This window comes from Bos indicus, chromosome 17, assembly GCF_029378745.1.
Source record: "Bos indicus isolate NIAB-ARS_2022 breed Sahiwal x Tharparkar chromosome 17, NIAB-ARS_B.indTharparkar_mat_pri_1.0, whole genome shotgun sequence".
Taxonomy (NCBI): Eukaryota; Metazoa; Chordata; class Mammalia; order Artiodactyla; family Bovidae; genus Bos; species Bos indicus.
The window spans coordinates 71543533-71565560 of NC_091776.1; the positions used below are offsets into that span (position 1 = coordinate 71543533).

The 22028-nt window shown below is 56.4% G+C and overlaps 1 protein-coding gene across 9 annotated transcripts in view; it reads right to left on the reverse strand.

Annotated features, from left to right (window-relative positions):
- SPECC1L (sperm antigen with calponin homology and coiled-coil domains 1 like) overlaps window positions 1–22028 on the reverse strand; it is an 85759-nt gene that overhangs the window by 18421 nt on the left and 45310 nt on the right. For 7 of the 9 annotated variants that reach the window (XM_070769956.1, XM_070769954.1, XM_019977529.2 and 4 more), the window contains 7 exons: window positions 21800–21975; window positions 19045–19208; window positions 17744–17835; window positions 16209–16299; window positions 10253–10336; window positions 8009–8165; window positions 5638–5740 (listed from right to left, as the gene is read on the reverse strand). In XM_070769956.1, coding sequence (XP_070626057.1) covers window positions 5638–5740; window positions 8009–8165; window positions 10253–10336; window positions 16209–16299; window positions 17744–17835; window positions 19045–19208; window positions 21800–21975 — 867 coding nt within the window. Of the gene's footprint in view, window positions 1–5637; window positions 5741–8008; window positions 8166–10252; window positions 10337–10566; window positions 11054–16208; window positions 16300–17743; window positions 17836–19044; window positions 19209–21799; window positions 21976–22028 lie in introns of those variants that run through there. The other 2 variants (XR_011561257.1, XM_070769958.1) reach the window with 2 other exon arrangements.

Consider the following 22028-nt stretch of genomic DNA (forward strand, 5'->3'; position numbering starts at 1 on the left):
TATGTAATGGTCTAGAAAAATTTAAAGCTCATGTTACAAGATGACACAAAGTAACAGAAAAATAATAGTTTAAATCTATTAAACATGCAGCAAATGCTAGAATGTGTACGACTTCCTCACTTAAGCCTTCATTTTACAGGAATGGAGTTTAGGAGGAAAAGGGAGGCCCAGAGAGACTAAGTGATTTGCTAACGGTCCCACAGAAACAGGCAGAGCTAACGCGCAGGCCTTATGGACCCTCAAGTCCAAGGTCTTAATCACTGCTCTACGTGCGGCTCTCACAACGTGGTCCACGGATCGAGCGCGATGCCTACAGAAACGCAGATTTGTCTCACTAAGCACCTCTCGAGGTGTAAATGTTGAGGCTTGGTTCTCAGGCATCTGCGCCTTCCCCACAGTCTTCACAGGGTTGTACAGACAAGCTTGAGAACTGCTGTTCTGAACACGAACCTCCAACGTGTCCCATGATATTTGATATACAAGTTCAGACAGCCACTGAGCTCTGCCGTGTGCAGGGCCTTCTGCGGGGTGCTGGGAGGCACAGATAGGCCCTTCTCAGGCGCTCACAGTCTGGACAAGGAGACACACACGCTGGCACGTCAGTACCCTCAGGACTGGCAGGCAGGGCTCTGTGACATGGGAAAATGAACTGCAGATACAGAGAGCCCCCCACACATGCCCTGAAATGCAGAAAAGCACCCATTCTGGACTGGGGTTCGGGATGAACGAGGCCAGGAAGCATGAGCTCCAAGGGTGCGGGGGGCCCTGAGGGGGGACCCCTCGTGGGGCGGGGCACGGCAGAAGCAGGTCGCACAGATGCTGCCCTGGGGGGCCCTGAGGGGTGACCCCTCGTGGGGCGGGGCACGGCAGAAGCAGGTCGCACAGATGCTGCCTTTGAAGCTGCAGGGGCGGATGCTCCCTGGACGGAGGGAGCGCAGTGAGAGGGTGGGGGGTTCAGGGGCCGAGGTGAGGCGGTGGAGGAGCCGACCAGACTACACAGAGGCCAGGTCAACCAGCAGAGGCCTTGCTCTCCACACCAAGGATTTGGGGCTTTAACCAAATGGCAGAGGGGAAGTAGCTGACAGAGAAATAACCAGATGGCAATTTCAAACTGTTCCAGCAGCCAAGAAGCTGGACAGGAGGATGAGAAAATGACTTATGTCCACGCAAAGCCTCAGCGTCACATGTAAGGCCCACAACAACCGAACACCGTCAGCAGGAGACGGGACGACCACAGGGGGTCACAGGGCGGAGCTCAGCGCAGCCACGGGAGCGACCCACGGAGGCTCACACGCCACAGGCGAGCCAAGCAAGCACGGCCCTGGATGAGAGCAGCAGTCAGAGGCCCACGCGCCGTGACCTGCCCGGAACAGGCTCGCGACAGAGGCAGCAAGCAGACCCACGGGGCCCACGTCAAACAGGGAGCGGCTGCTGGCGGGCTCGAGGCCTCCCTTCAGATTGATGAAAACCCTGTGAGACCGACCGTGGTGAGGGCCGCACACCTCTGGGAACACACCACAAGGTACGCCTGTAAGTGGGTGCTGGGCGCTCATGTGAATACAGCCCAGTAAAAACGACGTAAAGGAAGAACGTAAGAGGCCGGGCAGTACGGACTTACGCTCCAGGTCTCGGCGCTGGTGTTCTCGCGGCTCGGCCACTGTCAGGGTGCAGGACTGACATCGCTTTCACTCAGCACGTTTCCAGGATTCACCCCTGTTGTATCGTGGATCGTGCAATCCATCGAAAAAAGGATCTTTCCGTTTACTTAGGTTTCAATTTCCTTCACAATGTTCTGTAGTTTCCAGCAGACAAGCCTTGTGCCCCCTTGGTTAAATTTACTTATAATATTTTACTGTTTTTTAAAACTTTTTACTTCATCTATGTTGTGTTAATTTCAGGTGTACAGCACAGTGATCCAATTACACACGCAGGCACACGTGTTCTTTTTCAAATTCTCTTCCATTAGAGCACAGAGTATGGAGCGGAGTCTCTGCTACCTAGGAAGGTCTCCGCTGCTCATCCAGCGTGAGCACTGCAGTGGGCACCGCTCCAAACGCCTGACCCCCACCCTCCCCGCCCCCCTGGGGACCATCAGCTCCTTCTCTAAGTCTGTGAGTCCATTTCTGTTTTGTAGTAAGTTCGCTTGTGTTTTTTTTTAGATTCTGCATATAAGCGACACCGTATCTGTCTTTTTCTGACTTGCTAAGTATGATAATCTCCAGGCCCATCCAAGTTGCTGCAAATGGCATTATTTCATTGGTTTTAATGGCTGAGTAACACTCCGTTGTATACACATGCTACATCTTCTTCACCCACTCATCTGTTGATGGACATCTAGGTGGCCTCCGTGTCTCGGCGATTATTCACAGCGTTGCAGTGAACACCGGGGTATGTGTGTCCTGCGATTATTCACAGCGTTGCAGTGAACACTGGGGTATGTGTGTCCTGCTGAACCGTGTTTTTCTCCAGAGGCATGTGGGATCTTGGTTCCCTGGACAGTGATCAAACCTGTGTCCCCTGCAGTGGAAGTGCAGAGTCAACCACTGGACCCCTAGGGAAGTCCCCCAGATATATTATGCTCTATGACGCTACTATAAATGGAAATTCTGAGGTTCATTTTCAGTTTTCATTGCTAGTATAGAGAAACGCAGGTAATTTTTATAGGACCGCAAGGTTGTCAAACCAGTCATTCCTAAAGGAAATCAGTCTTCAACACTCACTGGAAGGACTGATGCTGAAGCTGAAACTCCAATACTTTGGCCACCTGATGTGAAGAACTGACTCATTTGAAAAGACCCAGACGCTGGGAAAGATTGAAGGCGGGAGGAGAAGGGGACGAAAGAGGATGAGATGGCTGGATGGCATCACCGACTCAATGGACATGAGTTTGAGTGAACTCCAGGAGTTGGTGATGGACCGGGAGGCCTGGCATGCTGCAGTCCATGGGGCCACAGAGAGTCGGACACGACTGAGCAACTGCACTGAAGTGTATCCTGTAACTGCGGGATTTGTTCACTAGCTCCACCGGTTTTCCTGTGAATCCTAGCGGTTTGCCAGGTGGCATTCAGGTCCTCGGCACACACACAGTTTTGCCTCTTCCTTTCCAACGCCTTTTTCTCCCTTCCTCACACACCGCCGCCCCAGGGGGAACGTGCAGTAAAGGTCGAGTAGATGGCGACGAGCCGTCCTTCCTGCTCATGCTCACCAGTGAGCGTGACGGCAGCGCTGGGTTTCCAGACACCCGTGGGCAGCTGGTTCGGTGAGTGTTTCATCATGAGTGAGACGGCAGCGCCGGGTTCCCAGCCCGCGGGCAGCTGGTTTGCTGAGCGTTTCCATCGTGAACGGGTTTTCCCTTTTACTCCGTGGCAGGGTGTGTTGCTTTTCCTTTCCGTTCGTTGGACCAGCTTTGCATTCCTGGGACAAGCCAGGCTCGGTCATGGTGCACAAGTCCTGTTATTTGCTGCTGGATTCTGTCAAGTACTTCATTAAGGATTTCTGCATAAGGAATATCGGTCTGTAGTTTTCTCTTCTTGTGATGTCTTTTTCTGGCTTTGTTAATCAGAGTAATACTGGCCTCACAGAATGAACGAGGACATGTTCTCCGTTCTATTTTTGGAAGAGTCTGAGAAAGTCGGCTGTTAATTCTTTGTAAACGTTTGGTAAAATTTACCAGGGAAGCCATCTGGCCCTGGGCTTTTCTTTGTTGAAATTGTTTTGATTACTAATTCTGTTCCTTTAGTTGCAATAGGTCTATTCAGAATTTCTTTCTTCTTGAGTCAGTTTTTTATAGCTTGTATATTGCAAGGAATCAAAATCGTCGAGGTTAAGTAATTTGTTGGTGTACTGTTCACAGTATTCCCTTTAATCCTTTCCGTTTCTATAAGGTCATTTAGTAAAGTCCTTGTTTTTATTCCAGATTCTAGTAATTTCAACCTCCTCTTTTTCTTTTTTGTCAATCTAGGCAAAGGTCTGTACATGTGCTCATCTTGTCAAAGAACCAACTGCTGGTGTCAGTTATCTCCTCTGCTGATTCTGTATCTGTTATATCTGGTCTGATCTTTATTATTTCCTTCCTCTGACTGCTCTGGGCTGAGTTTGTTCTTCCTTTTCTACTCTCGTCAGGTAGATGGTTAGGTCACTGATCTGGGATTTTTCTCCTTTCTAAAGGCCGGTGCTCGCAGCTAGCCGTTCCCTGGGAGCTCCTTTCCAGCATCTCCCCAGTCTCTTTATGTCATGCTGTATTTCTTTCGCTATTACTTTCTAACTTCCTTCCACTGTGATCAGAAAAGATACTTTGTATAGTCTCAACGTTTTACAATTTATCGACATTTGTTCCAGGGGTGCCTGCGAAGAACGTGTATTCTGCTATTGATGGACAGCCTGTGAGAGACGCACAGGTCTGATTAGCAGTTTATGAATACTGTCTACGGTTTGGGGCTTGTGTCCTCGGCTAGGTGTTTCTATTAGGCTGTATCCCAATCATTTACTGCTCTGCTTATTCCGCTGAACGGTTGTTTTATAAGTGGACAGTTCAGTGGCATCAAGTATATTCATTCACACTGTTGCACAACCATCACCAGCATCCATTTCTAGAACTTTCTTCATGCATGACGGCAACTCTACTCTTTACACAATGACTGCCCGTGACACAGGCCCCTGGCAGCCGCCATTCTACTCTCAGTCACCATGAATCTATTTCAGGGACTTCATATAAGTGGAATCACCTAAGATTTGTACTTCTGAGTTCAGCATAATGTCTCGGAAGAAACCTCAACACCCACTGACAGATGCATGGATGAAGACGCAGGGTATAAATACACGACGGAGTACTACTCAGCCACAAAAAAGAGTGAAATGATGCTATCTGCAGCAACGGGGACGGACACAGAGATTGTCATACTAAGTGGAGAAAGCCAGAGAGAGACACACACGTGCCATCACTTACGTGCAATCCACAAAAACGATATGGGGGAACTCACTCACGAGACACAAGCAGACGGAACACACTTGTGGTCAGCAGAGGACAGTGGTGGAGGGGGTAAACCAGGAGCGGGGTTAGCAGGCACGAGCTACTGTGCGTAAGCCAGGCGGACAGTAAGGCCTTGCTGCACAGCAAGCGGAGCCACGCGCGGGCCGAGCAGGGGCCTGCGATGGAGAAGGGTCACACGGATCACTGGATCACTCTGCTGTCCACCTGCAACTAACACATTACAAACCAGTCATACTTCAATTTCTACAGACAGGCTAATAATACCAAAAGAGGGAGAGAGAGGCTGACAGAGGGCCAGGAGCGCAGGCTACAGAAGAGCCCGGCTGAGAGGCGACACGGGCACAGCCCGCACAGGGGAAGCGGAAACGCTGAGATAGAACTCAGCGGAACGAAAACTTTAAACATGATGAGTGACATCTTCATTTAAAGAAAGATAGATTTTCACTCTTAGTCCAGTGAGGCCTCACAGAGCACTCAACCAGGACTTAGACGAGAAATGCTACAGCAGCTCAACAGGAGCAGCGTGACGGTCCGCTGCTCTGGACGGGAAGGCACTGTTTCTCCCGGGACGCCCCCCACGTCTGGGGCTCGTGTTGCTCAGCAGGCTGCGCCAGCAGCGGCTCCCCTGGACGGAAGGACGCAGTTACCTGGTAGCCCTCGGTTTTCTTCTGACACCACTTCAGCAAGGCGTTCCTCTTGGAACCCCCATATTCTCTCGCCAAGGCCGACAGAGGATCCTTCCTTTCTTCCCTGGGAAGTGGAGAGAAGAAACATTTCAACTCGTGTTCCTTATCAGAGCACCCTTCCAAGCCAGAAATCCAACAGAACACATGCACCCTCGGAGGCGGACAACAGCCAGAGGCATCTGCACGGGTCTGATTCCTCTGTCAACTTTTATGGGTCCCACAGACCCCCTGCTGTCGGGGGCTCAGCCGCCTGAAGGGAGGCCCTGTCACCACCCACAGGGAAGCCGTGTGCAGGGCCAGCGCAACACGGCCCGGGACACTCGGGGTGCAGTGGCCGCGCCGGCAGCGTGCAAGAGCCGCCACGGCTCCTTCCCCTTGGGCATCGGCCTTCCTTGTGGCTACGTTTCATCTCATGCAACGTCTATGTCCTTGGTCACTTCACCTTCTTTTTAAAGCACTGACTATAATCACAAAGGATGGAGCTAACCCAGGTGAAGGATCACTGCTGCCTTCAGAGAGCACACAACTGGGGAGGCAGATACGACAAAAGAGCAGCAAGCAGGACACCACCCGCAGCATGTCTCCAAGTCTTTACTGCTAAGCTGCACACTCTTTATTGACTGCAAGTAATTAGCATTTTCCCTTGCATAAAAAATTGAGTTTTCTGTACACTCACTCACTCGGCACCTCCTTGCGAGGCTCGACCGGGCGGCGGCGACACGGGGCCTGCCCTCAGGGAACATCCCCGTGCACACGGGGCGGACAGCTCACTGAAGCTCAGGAGGAGCCAAGAGCCACACGGGTCAGCCCCGAAGATTCCACGTGGGCACTTCAGGGCACTGTCCGCTGCGTGGGTGCAGAAGAACATCCTGCCCCAGACCGGACACCGAGTCTAAAGAGCCTGTGGCCAGCGTGGCAATGGAGCAAGGCAGACCCGAACCCAACCCCTCCAGCACCAATGTTTCCCTCCAGGGACCACTCCAGGGGCAGGACAGAACACAGGGGCCTGTGGACAGCGAGCTCTGCAGAACAAGCCATCCCTGACCAGCAGAGCCCTCTGCACAGCTGGTTTGATTTCCAGCCATGACTGCAAGTAAAGCAGATTCCAGCCTCACAACGTCCAGCCCGTGTCCTAGACGTCACAGGCGGCACAGTACCCTTCCGTCTGCATTCACCCTACAAAGGATGACAGGACACCAGAGCTCGCGTGAAGAACGAAGCTTTTCCAGTGCAGAGGTGCGTTGAAATAGCACCGATTTTTACTTTAGAACCAAAAGTAAAATACAAAAATATTCCAACCTGCAGTCAGACCCCTGTCTCGAAGAACGACACTGTTATGCGTGTGCTGGCTCACCGTGTTCCTGTTCTAGCTAAAGGGCTCAAAGAGGTTTGTCACAACAGCACCGAACACAGGAAATGAGAATGAAGATAAAGGTGAGAAGTGAACAAAACAAAAGAGCACGCCAAGAGAAAAACAAAAGCAACTGTCACAATCACCGTGAAAGGTTTACTCTACTCACACAGCCATCCTGCCAGAGACAGCCTAGAACAGCACCAAGCCCAGTGCAGCCCACGGGCACGGCGAGAAGCTGCAGGAGGGAGCCTCCGAGGGGGAGGGGTCGTCTCCTGTAACTTTACTGTCAGGAAAGGAAGCCGAGGCCAGGAGCGGTCCTGGGCAGGCGCACGGCTTCTCGCAGAGGGGCCGGGAGAGTGGGCGCCCCCGCCTGGGCACGAGACACAGCCCACGTGGACAGTGCTCCCCTCGCTCGGCCAGAGAGGCGGGTGCCCCCGCTGCTCACTGCGCCCGGGGCCGCTCTTCTAAGAGGTCGGTCGCCGAGAGGCAGGGCGTTAAACCTGAGAGCATAATCTGAGTTTGAGAGCCCAAAGAGTCCACTCTTATTCAGACCTGTAGGTCAACAACCAGGAGGAGTCCGGCCCGCGCGCTCACTGAGGCTCGGGGCCTGCCAGCGCCCGCCCTCCTCCCCACCCTGCGCTCCACACACAGCTGGAGTTCCAGTGTCACCAAAGTCACTTTTGTACTCAGCTGTTCGCTACTTTAAAAAAGCAAAGCTGGGAAAAAAAGAGAAAAACCCACAAAAACAAGAATAAAAACACCCGCTGCTTGGGGGAAATAATCATCTCTGTAACTTTGTTTTATTTTTGTACTTTTTATCATCTTTCTCCACTCTGCGCATAGCAGAGTGGATCAGAAAACACTTAACCCACAAAGAGAGAACACACACCAGGGCTCGAAACTTTCACAACCCGATCATTCACTCTCAAAAGGCCCGGGATGGCCGAGGGCAGTGCCCCCGCAGGAAGCACCCTCTACCTGATGCGGCTCCGGGCGGTGGGGGTCACGGAGGCCGTGGGCGAGGAGGAGAGCGACAGCTGCGGCGAGGTGGCCCCCATGGCCATGAGCGCGGCGGGCGACGTGCCCTCGGGAGCAGACACGTCGCGCTTCATCTCCTCGCTGCTTCGTCTGGACACTACAGGTTAGAGCAGAAGCAGTTTAAACTGAGCTCTTGAGACATCTCGTTCAGCAGGTCCTCCACAGAGCAGAGACCACCCTGTGTGTGTTCCTCGCTCAGTCGTGTCCTGCTGTGACCCCAGGGACTGCAGCCCGCCAGGCTCCTCTGTCCATGGCATTCTCCAGGCAAGAATACTGGAGCGGGCTGCCATTCCCTTCTCCAGGGGATGTTCCTGATCCAGGACCAGATCGGGTCTCACCCACATCGCAGGCTGAGTCTTTACCTTCTGAGCCACAAAGGGAGGCCAGACACTCCCACACAGGAGAAGAACCGATGTTGTCTCTATCTGACTGATAACGGGAAAGGGTCTTTATCTGACTGATAACGTGAATGGATCTTATTTTTTCACTTGAAAAACACTGTAAAAAAGGTACAGCTGTTGAAGTGTGCACAGAAGCCCAGCCCACACTCTCGCACACACCTGGCCCAGAGTGAGTCCCACCAAACCTGGTTCAATCACAAACACGACCAAGACCAAAGTAACACTCGCTCTCAACTGCAATCAACAAAACCCCCCTGAACTTGGCCAAAAACTGAGGAGACAGAAAGGAAAGACAGGGGCCACGCGTGATTTGCGGTCAAGCCAAATTTTACAAAAACAGGAATCAATGAGACTGAAAAGCAAAAGATGTCAACTACTGAGAAGTGTCAGGAAAGTCCTACTTGAAGAGTCCGACAGAGCCAGGCGCGCGCCGGGTTGGACTCACAAAGCCCTGAGAACCGGAGGTGGAGCAGCCCGACAGTGGGGCCACAGGGGAGGCAGCTTTCTGTCCACAAGGCGCAGGGGACCAGCGGGTGCTCACAGCGCTGGGCTGAGCACGAGAGCCACGAGGCATGAGGCCAGGCCCTGATCCCAGACGGGCCTCCTCAGAGGCGCTGGAGTGGGAGCGCGGCGGTGCCAGCCCTGCGGGCACCAGTCACCTCCCCAGCCGGCCGGCTGGCACCTCCTGGCGGTGGAGGGCCTGCAGCTCTGCATCCGCACAGTCACGTGCTCCAAGGCCTGAGGAGACGCGCTTTCTCTGATGACAAGGTCTTAGGAGAAGGAAGCGCTTGTGCGTCCAACACAGTTTTATAATCATTCTGCCTTTTTCTTCCACTGTCAAATCTCTGTATAAACCTGCAGTTTCTTTCAAGCACTGTGCTAGGACTAGATGAGAAACCTTCGTAATTTTATATAAAGCACAAGATGTAGACTAAGGAAGAATGGGAAGAATCTGTTACAGGAAAACGCTCTGGACCCTGGCTTTGCAGGAGAGGTTTTGCTTGCACTTTCCACTCAGCTAAGGTGTCCAAAAACTGTACCAACTGAAATTCACATCCAAGTGGGACGCTGCCCACAGGAGGCAGGTTAAAAAACCTCTCCTTTGCTGGTCCAACTTCTCATTGAGATACTGAGCATTAAAAAAGCCACAAAGGGAAATTAACAAGGATGCTCACAAACTGGATGTCAGCTCAAGGAAACCAGCGTGTGCCCACCAGACACACCACTGTAACCCGGCCCGCCACACTGCAGGCTCCGGCTGCAGGGCATTTCTGCTGTGCTCGGAAACAACCTCCAGAACAGTCACAACACATCCTGCGGTAAATATCCCGACTGTCCGTGACTACAGGCTTCTCTGACAGCTCAGCTGGTGAAGAATCTGCCTGCAATGCAGGAGACCCCGGTTCATTTCCTGGGGGGGGGAAGATCCTCCGGAGTAGGGATAGGCTCCCCATGCCAGTATTCTTGGGCTTCCCTGGTGGCTCAGCTGGTAAAGAATCTGCCTGCAATGCAGGAGACCTGGGTTTGATCACTGGCTTGGGAAGATCCCACATTTGTTATGTGAATGGAACTATCTAGCTCTTTTTATTTTTGAAATCAGGGCCATGAAATATGATTTCTATGAAATCTGTAAGATACAATGGGGAAATTCAGAGTGAAAAATGATCAATTAAAGAGGCAGAGAGGCAGGTAAGGTTAAAGGAGCCTAAAGAGAAGGAACTCAGCTCCATCAGCGGACCTTCCAGACGCACCTCTAAAGGTCGGCTCAGATGAAGGGCAGTACCTGAGAGGGTCTTTGCGCTCTCCATGGCAGGCACTCTCGGCAGAGAAGCAGGTCGGCTGGTCGAAGACGTTCTCAGCAGATGCTCTGCACAGGGTGGGAAGTGCCACAGTGAGGAGACCTGACCCCGGACTTCAGGGGCACAGGGAGCAGGACACTTTCCTCTCGCCCCGACCCCGGACTTCAGGGGCACAGGGAGCAGGACGCTTTCCTCTCGCCCCGAGGCTAGTCCCTCCTCCCGGCCCAGGCCCCTCGACGGCTCCCAAACAAACTGCCCGATACAAACACCTCCAGCCGACAAGGGCCACTTCATTCACTTGTATTTCCAGGGATGAGACATCAGTGCGAACGCTTCCAAACCACCGGGAGCTACTTGCGTCTGGTGCAATTCATCCAGGAGTCAGGACGCTCTGCCGCACCAGGGCCTGGAGGCGCTAAGCCCACACCTTCTGGGAGCCCACAGTGCGTGTCTGCGTGTCGGGGGCACACAGCCCGCAGCCAGAGGCGGGTCAGGACAGACACGGGAGTACAGGACGATTCAGGGTCATCAGCCAGAGGGAGAGCCCACCCACCACGACGTGGGGCAACCGGAAGCCTTCAGCAGCGTCCTGACGAGACCCTGTCCGGCCGGTTGTGCTGCTGGAGAACAGGCTGGGGAGCAGCACTCAGCCCAGGACACACCGCAAAGGTCGGGGCCACAGTCCCAGCCGCCGAACCTCAGGGCTGGTGGAGAGCAGAGACGGCCGCGGGGGACGGACGACAGCCTCCCTGGCCACTGTGTGAACTTCAGTCTGGGGGCAGCAAGGACCCCCAGGGAGGACAGAAACAGTCCCCCCACCGCCGCCTGTCCCCCGCTCTGCCACACCAGGCCGGGTTGGGGGACTCTGGAGTCCCCAGCCCTGGGGCAGCAGCTCCCCTGCCCCCTGGCCCAGCCATCTCACCACCCTGGGGCCTAGCTCCAACACCCCCTCCCTGGCACCTGCTTCCCACAGTGGGCGCCCCAGACCCAGGCCAGCTCGCCTCTGTGCCCGGCGCCACTGCAGTCAGGCCGGAAGGACTGGCACAGGAGGGCCGGACGTGCTGCATGTGCCCAGGACACGTGTCAGGTGGGGCCAGCGAAGACTGCTCACCTCTTCTGAGAGCAACACCCTCGGATGGGAAAGGAGAGAGCGACCGACACAGACAGCCCCGTGCGCACTGCCCGCTTAAAACACACTCGCTCTCAGCCATCCGGATGTCAGCGCGTCTCTCACTCTGACACGTCCTTCCCGAGTGTGTAAGGCACGTACGTGAGGTCATGCCCACACAGCGCCCGGGAGGGGAGGCAGGGCAGCTGGACTCACGCCCCGTGAAGACAGGTCCACCCAGCCCAGAGCCACCACCCCTTCCTCGTCCTGAACTGACGCACCCTGAGCCCCGAGCGGCTGCGCGTGCCCTCACAGAAGCACCCATCGTGCACACAGACGGACTCAGCAGAGCTGGGGGAACACGGAAGCCGCAGGGAACAGGAGTCGACATTTTAGACGGAGCCCAAGTGCCCACTTCACAGACACAAGACGGGTCCTGTCCCAGAGGCTTCATCGCCCGGGAGACGACAGTGAGACCAGGTGACAGAAACACATGGGTGCAGGGCGAGGGCCACCGGGCATGCGATGGGCGCAGCGCACTGAAGCCCACCCGCCCGCCACAGCCGGCTCACGCACGTCCAAGGACCCACGGCGTCTCAGCTCAGCGCAGGCTGACACCTCCCTTCTGAGGAGGCACCTTCCCGAGGGCCAGGGGGGTGGCTGCACCCCCCACACGCACACACCCTCCGCTCTGCCGTGTGGGTCAGAGCCACACGTGAACTGCCAGCACGCCCCTTTGAAAGGCAAGCCAGCGCGTCACGGCAGAGGCGGCAGGCAGGAGACAGCAGACGCTGCGGTGACCGGGTCTGTTCTCGGAAACCCTCTCGTCTTTAACCCACGTGAGGGACACAGGGAAGCAGCAGCCCCGGGCCGAGAGCTGCCCGAAGGGTCTGGAGAGGCCTCCCCGGGGAGAGACGCTGCAGCGAGCACGAGAGTGACTGACAGACAGCCTTTACGCAGTTAAAGGAGAGGGGCTTCCTCAGTGCTCAGCAGACGCCAGGAAATGCCCAGGAAACGCCAGGACCGGCAGTGCTGGGAGGGCAGGGCTGAGGAGCGCAGCCCCACCCCTGGGGCAGGGCGCCGGGGACTGTCCCAGGCGGACACCCTTCCGTCCCGGGGGGTGGGGTGTGGGGGGCGGGTGTGAGCGGACTATAGGGCAGACAGCAGGCTGCCTGGACGCGGGCCGTGTCAGGGGAGACATAAACGGGCTCAAGGCTCCTCAGGAGCAGACTCGCACACTGCTGACCACGTGGACAAGCAGGTGAGAGAAAGGAGGGTCCCCGTGCGCAGATGCGCGAGGAAGAGGGCTGTGGGAGGGAAGCGAGGGGCACACGCCGCACTGAAAGCCGGGGAGATGCCCAAGGCCGCCGGAGCCGGCAGTCAGCGCGTTCTGGGGACAGCGGTGAACACACCCAGCTCTGTCAGCACCCAGCGGACGAGAGGGGGACGACCTGGTGGCAGGAGGCCACGGTGGCCGGGGTCGGAGCCACTGCAGACGTTGGGGACAGGGAGAGGTGCAAGCGTGCTGAGGAGAGTGGAGCCGGGAAGCGGTGGGTGTGCGAGGTGAAGAGGCGGCAGGAACCGTGGGGCCGGCCACGCAGCAACCGCAGGAGCGCTCTAGTGACGCCCGAGGGGTGAGCTGGGGCCCAGGCGGAGGGAGAAAGCCGCAGAGAGACCCCCGCCCACCCTCGACGCACAGGCACACGGGCCCCCTCCTCAGTCCTCCCGCCTGAGACTGGCAGCTGTCCCTGCTTCCCTCATCAAACTTACAGGCAGCAGGGAGCCGAGGGCTTCCCTGGAGGTCCAAGGGCAGGACTCTGTGCTTCCCCCAAGAACACCCATTAGATTCCTGACCCAGGAACTAAGATCCTGCATGCCGCAGGGCAGGGCCGAAAGAAAAGAAACAGCTGTGACAAAACAGAAATACGTGACTTCTTTCTACTTTTCTGACAATATGCTGGAGAAAACATGAGCACCTGGACAGTCTGGTTTATCAAGACGGACAGCAAGAAGCACCTTCAGAAGTGAACGGACGCACGCTAGGCTGCAAACACAGCAGGGCACGGTTTCTCTCTCAGCCTCTCCTGGGAAGCTCCCCGCTCGCCCCAGAATCGGGCTTGGGTCCACCCTCTGAAGAAGGCAAACTGCTGGGAAACTTTTCAATAAAAGGTTCTCTTCCTTCTGACTTAAGAGACTTGGCTTTCTTTCTAGAGAAACCTCTGAACTTCATATGACACTTGTCACACGTACCCTTTATCATATATCAGTTTTTCCAAAATACTGAATTTTTTAAAAGGTTTACATCTCTGTCCACAAATAACACAACTCAGTGGGACGATCACAGCATGTCTCCTTGCAGAAGGTGACTATCTGTGGACCGGTCCGCTTTCTTGGACATCTGATCTGATGACACCAACACGACCCTCAGGCCACGCTGACCCTGGGCAACCCCAGCTCCCCAACCATCTGCAGGACCAACCAAGGTCTCCGCCTGACCATGGGCCTTAAAGATCACTGTGCGAGGGGGCAGTAAAGACCCTCCCAATTATCTGGACCCACGTGCCTGCTCAGGCTACAAACACGAGCTCACACGCGGTCTACAAAGGCCCAGCTGTTACGACCCAGACCACCGAATTCAACTGCCAACCATACCAAGAGAAGTCTACTTATACCAAGATCTCTGGTCTGAAACACCTTCCTGTGTCTGACATACAAGCATGACGAAAAAAAGACCAAAAAAGCTACATCTTTTATAACACACTCAATGGAGAAACCAGCAAATTACCCACTATCGCGCAGGAGACGGAGGCAGCGCCTCCGAGTTTCTGGGCTCTTCACCCTGTAAGTGCAGACTGTGCCGCCTGGGCCACGCCGGGACAGGGGACGCGGCACAGCGGCGCTCGGGCCTCCCGCTCAGGCAGCCTGGAGGGCCACGATGGCTTCTGAGGACCGAGACTCAGCTGCTGGCTCTTGGTTTTGTAAGTGGTTGCTTTCCCTACCGAGTGTTTAAGATAAAAGGCTACACTATCAACAAATTCTCCAGTAAGAAGTCACCCAGAGGTGTTTCCTGCTCTCTGTATTTGCAGTTTCAAGCAAGCCCAGTAAAGGCGTCAGAGCAGGCAGACGTGGAGGGTGAGGCGGCTCTCGCAGCGGGACCGCAGACCCCCGTGCGCGGTGGCGTCGTCACCCGACCGTTACCAGGAGACAAACAGAGGCGGCCAGAAAAAGCCCCGAGACACTCACCACACTAGTCTGTGTCTCAATAGCCCACAGACCTGATACTCCCGTTTTCCACCAACAGAACCAGGGTCACAGGGACACTCAACGGCAATCTCTGCCCAGTTCCCCGAGCTGGTCTGTTCCTAGGAGCCACCGCGGTGCTCGTGAAAAGAAGTGTCCACGCCCCTTCCCTTTCCACGCCACACACCTGACGTGAGGCCCAGGGGTCCACATTCATCGAGGGATTCGGGTAAAGCGCATCAACAGGTAAGTTTGATAAACACTGCTGGTGCCAGCACGGCTTCCCCAGAAACCTCGTGCTGCTGTGAGCCGATCAAGGTGAGTCGGTATGGCAGCCTTGAAGGGGACAGGCCCCTCGGACGCACTTACAGAACGACCACACACAGGAGAGGAGCCCTAAGCACCTCTCACAGGCCCTGGAGAAGGCCCCTCGGACGCAGTTACAGGGTGACCACACACAGGAGCGGGGCCCTAAGCACCCCGCATGGGCCCCGGAGAAGGCCCCTCGGACGCAGTTACAGAGTGACCACACACAGGAGAGGGGCCCTAAGCACCCCGCACGGGCCCTGGAGAAGGGCCGAGCGGGAAGCCGGGCACACGCGGAATCAGCGTGAAGGAACCAGGCAGTGTCCGGGGCGGCGCTCAGCACGACCGGGTGCGCCCGCAGCCACCGCCACGTGGAGCACGGCTGCTCAGGGACGGGGAGGGGCGAGGCTGACCGCAGGGGCATGAGCCTGGGGGAAGAGGAGGCCCTGAGTGAGGTGTGCCCGTGACCCCGACTCTCACCAGGAAGCAGCATCAAGAGTCAGCCCGGGACCTGTGAGCACACGCACGATCCCGGACCCCCCCGCGGGGCCAGGAGGGGGCCCTTTAAACCGCCACGTGCCTTCCCTGGGCAGGAGGCCCTTCCAGGTGGAGGGGAGACCCCGGGTCCCCCCGGCGGGTGAAGTGGAGGCGGCAGCAGCCTGCCCTGGGCCCCACTGCCCCCGCCCCACAGCTGTGCGGGCCCAGGAGGTCGGGGGCCGGCGGGGCCTGCCAAGTGTCTCCACGGCTGCCCCGCCCCGCACGCCCCCACAGCACTTTAGCCCCACCCGACGGAGGCAGCGGGGAGGAGAGGGACCCGACCCCCGACGCGGGCGCCACGAAGAGCCCATGCTGACGGCACTGCCCGGGGCCCGGCTCTCAGTCCCCTCTCTCACAAGTGCCCTGGAGCATAGGGGCCAGGGGAGCGGGCTCTGGAGCCAGGCTGCCCGGCTCCACCGCTCAGTGGCTACGTGAACCTGTGTTCCTGAGACATTCAGCTGCTTGAAGCCTCATTGTCCGTACTTATAGAGTGGGGCTAACGGCACACGCCCCACGGAGCGCTGAGAACAGGGCCTGGCAGTGAGCGGACTGCTGCTGCCCACGGTGACACCAGGAGCGTCGCATTCCAACGTCCGCTAGTAACTACTCCCCGGTCTGTAACCAGGGCACGTTCTTAGTAAACCCGTGACACAGACGTATAACAGGGTGGCAGAAACAGCGCCAAGAACAAATGAAGAGAGTCAGATGAAAGTCAACAACAGAAGTGAAGCGCAGTGCGCGAGCCGTACCTTGCACAGGGATCTCCCCGTAGTTTGGTCTCTTATCTGAGAGGGCTGTCAGGGGTTTGGACGTGGAGATGGGTCCACTGATGGAATGTCTCTGAAACCACAGGACAAAGGGTGTCAGACGGCCCTGTCGTGGTCACTCAAGTGCTGGCATCACGGAGGGGACGCCCCCCAAACTTGCTTCCTCCCCCACCAGCCCCCTCCCAGAGGCCTGGGATATTCAAAGTCTTTCAAGTTTCCACACAAACCGCATGAAACCATCCATTTCCACAGGACCACGGAGAAGACAGAGAGAGGAGTCCCCCAGACAGGACCAGGTCCTCTCCCTGCTTATCACCCTGCCTCACTCTGCTCATCAGAAGCGAGTCACTGAGCCCAGCCCCCCCGGGAGGGGCAGACGACACGCGAGCGGGGCAGAGGCGGCCAGGATTGCGGGGCAGCTCAGAGCCCGCTGCCCCGTGACTGAGGGATCTCCTTGGCCCTTTGCTTCTAAGGTCGTTTAGGGCAGGGCTGTTTAGCTCCACTTCATGGTGCGGCCCTTGAGGGCCCTAATGAACACTCCAAGGATTCAGAGAGGACTTCCCACAGTGGGCAGAGGAGCAGAGGCAGACAAACCCTGCCCCGCGCAAACCCTGAGGAGCCCCGGGAGCTGCTCTTCCCTGCAGAGCGGCCCCCACCCGGCCGGCTGGGCCCACCCTGTGCCGCGCGTGTGGACGCCCTCGGCCGGGGCCTGGGGGAGCCCTGCGGGCTGCGGCCTGTCCACGCGGCTCTCGGCCCTGGGCGACCCCACCCCAGCCCTCGTGCTCCCTCCTGGCCTCCCCAGAGGCAGCCTCCCTGCTCCGTGTGGGTGCCTCCTCCCTGGTCGCCATGGAGAGCAGCCTGGCCCGCAGCAGGGCTCAGCCCGTGTCCCAACCACAGATATCAGCCCCACGCCACCTGTCCAACGACGTCTGGAGAACAGAACGGCCTCCAACCCCTGGTCCGGCCTCCCAGCTGCCTGCGGCGCAGGGCCACCCAGACTGGACACCTCACGGCCTCAGCGAGGCCTGAAGAACCACCACTGCTCATCTCGGGCCCCATTCCCGGACGCCTGTTCAGTGGGAGGAGGCCTGGGGTCTACGTGTGTAAAACTCCACACGACCTTCGTGCACAATCAGGCTTGAGGAGCGTGTGCTGGGACATTATACAAGTGCTGAAATGCTACTGACTGGGGCTTCAATTAATAATTACTGGTTTGTTTTCCAACGTGGAGAGATGAGATTTTTTAACTTATCTTTACAGAGGTTTACAAGCTGACATCATGAGCGTTAGGCCTCAGCTGACAGCCACTTAGAGCAAGTCCACCGGATTTGACGCCTATCACGTCTCAGTGCCTTTACTTGCTTTCGTTTATACCTTCACGCCTTTAAAAAACCTGATGAATAGAGGGCAAGAAAAAGCTCCCTACAGATAGAACACGGCGCTTCTGCTGCCCTCCTTCCAAACGGAGAGCGTGGTGCTTCCTACGCAGGCGCAAACACAAAGCCACAGGCACGCACCTGCATGGGGGAGACGGCGGCCGCAGGGGGCGTCTTCATAGGGCTTGGGCTCAGAGGCGTCCGGGGCATCGCTGCCGCGGCAGGGCTGGGCACTGGAAGACAGCAAACACACGGTGAGCAAGGCCATGACGGGGCGGAAGCTTCAAACACCCCCCAGGAGCGCCGCCCAGCCAGCACGAGGGCTCCCTGGGAACAGCTGCCGCCCCACTGCCTCAGCCCCAGCAGCCCTGCCGCCAGGGGGACAGTCTGCTCCCTAGACAAGCGGTGCTGACTTCCAGGCCCGGCTGTGCCGGTCACATCACTCTTGCTGTTTAATTACATGGTTAAGTACTCCACAAACCGAGGACTCCACATGAAAAACCTCAGCAGAGCCTCTGTGGCTGCATCAGGTGAGAGGCTGGGCACGTGGTGGACATTCCGGGCATGTTACGTGAAGGGGAGCCGGGCTCAAAGCAGCTTTCCTCCCCGCCCCTGTGGGGCTCAGCACGTCCCCTCACGTGGATTTCCACAGGCGGTGCATTTGACGCACAGTGTATAATAGCCGCACGCATGTCAACCTCCCTCTCTGGAATGAACTGCTCAGAAGGCGGCTTCCGGAAGCCCCTGGGGCCGGCGGCTAGGGCTCTGTGCGTCCACTGCCGGGACCCAGGTTCAGTGTCTAGTTGGGGAACCAAGATCCTGTGTGCCGTGTGGCCAAAAACAGGAAAAAATCTGTATTACAAAAAAAAAGGGGCCACCGAACGGCAGTGGATGGTGGCCTGAGCTAGCCGCCAACTGCGCTCCCAGAGACGAGAGAGCAGAGCAGGTGTGTGCGAGGGGCTGGGTAAGAGGGCTTGATGACGGACTGACGCCGGGTGAGCAGGGGGGAGGCTCCGAAACTCCTGGCCTGGTAACTGGGCGGCATGGCGCTGCCTTCACAGGGAGAGACGGCAGCTGAGGGGCCAGGTCTGCCTCTGGATGAGAGACGACATCTGGAGATGCCGGGTGTCAGGGTCAGGCAGCACCTGAGCACACGCGCCCGAGGGGCTCGGAGGACGAGCGGGCCCCTAGTCCATACCTGGAGGCTGCCCGGCTCAGAGGAGACAGCTGACTCCCACGTGGGGTCAGCCCGAGCCTAACTCTGAGATCTCTGTGGCCGAACAGACCCCAAACCTCCTGTTAAAACTCTCCTTGCAGGAAGGCTGACGCCCTGACATTGCCTGGAGTGCGATGAGACTCAGAGCAGGACGGTGCGGCACGCCAGCCAGCCCAGAGAGCACGTGTGCGTGAGTGCGCCATCGCCGGCACGGCACGTGAGCTACCTTGAGATGCGCTGTCGAAGGACTTGATGAGGGTCTTCACGGTGGGCGTCGGCTCCGAGGACGTGGAGGACCTTCTGCTCAGCCCCATGCCCTGCCTCAGGGCCGCCAGGTCTCTCTCCACAGCATTCATGTAGTTATACACCCGGCCACGCTCCTCCTCCTGCCTGAAAACAACATCCGAGTCAGCGCATTTCTGAACATGCTCTGGAAAACACACATTTCCCTTTCCCAGCTGAGAAGCATTAGAAAGTATAAGCTAAAAACAATCGTATCACTTGAGCTGAGTAAATCACCTGGTCTGATAATCTTATTAGATTTGATATTAAAATTTTTATATCAGCTTATTCTAACTAGATTAAGTAACCATCGGTTTCCATTCCCATCTGTGTTAAGTGTAGGTGAGGACACTGGTAATCAATCAGCAGTGAGAGGGGAGGTGGCCTGGCTGAAGACCCTCACTCAGAACAGGGGGGCCGGCGTCTGGGCTGCTGGGAAGGCCTGTCCTGCCCCAGGAGGGCAAGTCTGGCTCTATCCAATGTGCCGTTCAGGCTTCCCCGGTGGCTCAGGAGTAAGAATCTGCATGCAATGCACGAGATGCAAGAGACCCCGGGTCCGAAAGATCCTTTGGAGGAGGAAACAGCAACCATTCCAGTACTTGAGGAGCCTGGGGGCTACAGTCCACGGGTCACAAAGACCGACACAGCTTATCACTTAACAGCACAAACAGAAGAAGAGCAGGGTCCCCACATTCCTGCACCTCCTCAAGGCCTCGGCTGAGACGACGGCCGGACTCTCATTCTTCCTGTATTCAGTCTACTGCGATATGAGAAAAAAAAAGCAGCCTCGTGGGTACGTAGTTGGAAAAGGGAAAAGTATTTTAGTGATACTGCACTGGTCATACGGAAATAACAGCTCACAGAGTTACACGTATTCCCCCAACACTGATGCCTGTCACTAAACGATTTATCTTTAAAGTCTCTTGTTAGTATCACTAGTGATCTCATTGGGAAACCCGTTATGGGGAGCTGCTGAGCTTGCAGTGGCAGATACGAGTTTCCCAAAATCCTCACATTTACTTAGAAGCCCACGTCTCATCACTGGTGCCACACACTGTCAGCTGTTTCCTTGAAGTGACCGCCTCCTTTAATCATTTTCAATAAATACCCACCAAGCACCAGAGTCTGAATACCAACCGCTCGAGTCAGTCATTCTCAAGTAAGCATTTTCCCGCCATGAAGACACGCGGGGCTCTCCGCCAGCCCCCCCACACCGGTGCGTGGCAACACGGCTCGCACCTGGACCTCAAGGACGGAGACGCGCGATGGGGTAACTCGCTGTCGCACCAAGGACTGGAAGGGAAACCGCACTGTGCAGATGCGAGTGGCTGGGACGCAGCACAGCCGGGAGCCACGGCCCGGGTCCCGCAGCACTCACGCCCGTCTCCTCCTCGACGGCAAGAGGCAGCACAGTGCGGGGGGCACGCCGCGCGTCCGCGCTCCTATACAAAGCCCGAGCCTCGAGGAGGAAGGGTGTGTACGAGTGAAGCAGCAGGGACCGCCCCACTCACTGCATGTTCTGCTTAGCAAAGACGCCAAAGAAAGACAGTTCACCGTGACTTTCCACCAGGCCATCCGCTGGACCTGGGCAACGATGAAAGTCCACAGCTTTTTCAAGTTGGCCTGTTAAATATCTTTCTAAATTTTTTCCCTACGGCTATTTAAGAATTGTTCAACGTAATGAACAATCACATTATTAATAATAACCTCCAACTCTGATACTTAGAGAGAGATACTTGGGGATTCCCTGGTGAATCAGCTGGTAAAGAATCCTCCTGCAATGCAGGAGACCTCAGTTGGATTCCTGGGTTGGGAAGATCCCCTGGAAAAGGGAAAGGTTACCCACTCCAATATTCTGGCTTGGGGAATTCCAAGGACTGTATAGTTCATGGGGTCGCAAAGAGTCGGAAATGACTCAGCAACTTTCACTTCACTTCACTTATACTTAATTAAAAAAAAAACCCTCAAAAACCAGTCTCTCCCCTCACAGACAGTCTCCCTAGGAACTTGGGGTGCATCATCTAAGACTTTTCACAGGATTCCAAAGATGTCTATGTTACATGGGAGAAACTCCAGGGTTATGAGCACAAGACACTCTTCAAGTGAGCAGCAGAGAGAAATCGGCCTGCGTTCTTCACTCGAGTCTCTGAGACACCCGCTGACGGACACCGGCCATGGCCGTGAGCGGCATCCGGGCATCTCATTTCAGCCCCACGACTCTGTGACGGAAGCAGCACTGTGTCCACTGCAGAGACGGGCAAACTGAGGTCTGACCGAGACCCCCAAGACCAGCAGCAGCAGAGCTGCACGGGGCCGAGTCTGTCTGTCTCCAGGGTCTGCACCCTCCGTGACGACGACAGCCCAGGGAAGAGCGAGGGGCTGGGACGGGGGCAGAGGACAGGCGGGAATCGCAATGGACCAGGTGCGGTGGCCACTCCAGCCCCTCCAGAGTCGGGGACTGTGGACGCTGACGACAGCTCGGGAAGGCCACGGAGCCTGTGCTACCTCACAGGGCTACTCAAAGACTGACGGGCTCCTGGGAGCCCGGGAACAAGCCCGGACTTGGGTCACGTCCACTGGAGCCACACTCAGTCACAGCAGCGTCAGGACACAGTCTCCCCAAAAAGCCGCATCACAGAACCAGGACTCATGAGCTCCCTGTGGAAACTGAGGGGCACAGCTGGCTTCCCAACTCTTACTTGCGTGACTTTATTTCCTCCAATTCTTTCGTGAGCTTCTCGTTTTTCTCTTGAGCTTCATGTAAGCGGCGCTTCAGGTCACCAATCTCCTCTTGGGCTTCAGACTTGATGTCATTAGCGATGACCACCGCGGTCTGCAGATCAGCCTGGAACTGCCGCCATTCTGCTGATTCCTCCTGCGTTAAAAAACTACGTTTTTATTTCCAAAAGAGAGCAATGAAGACGTACT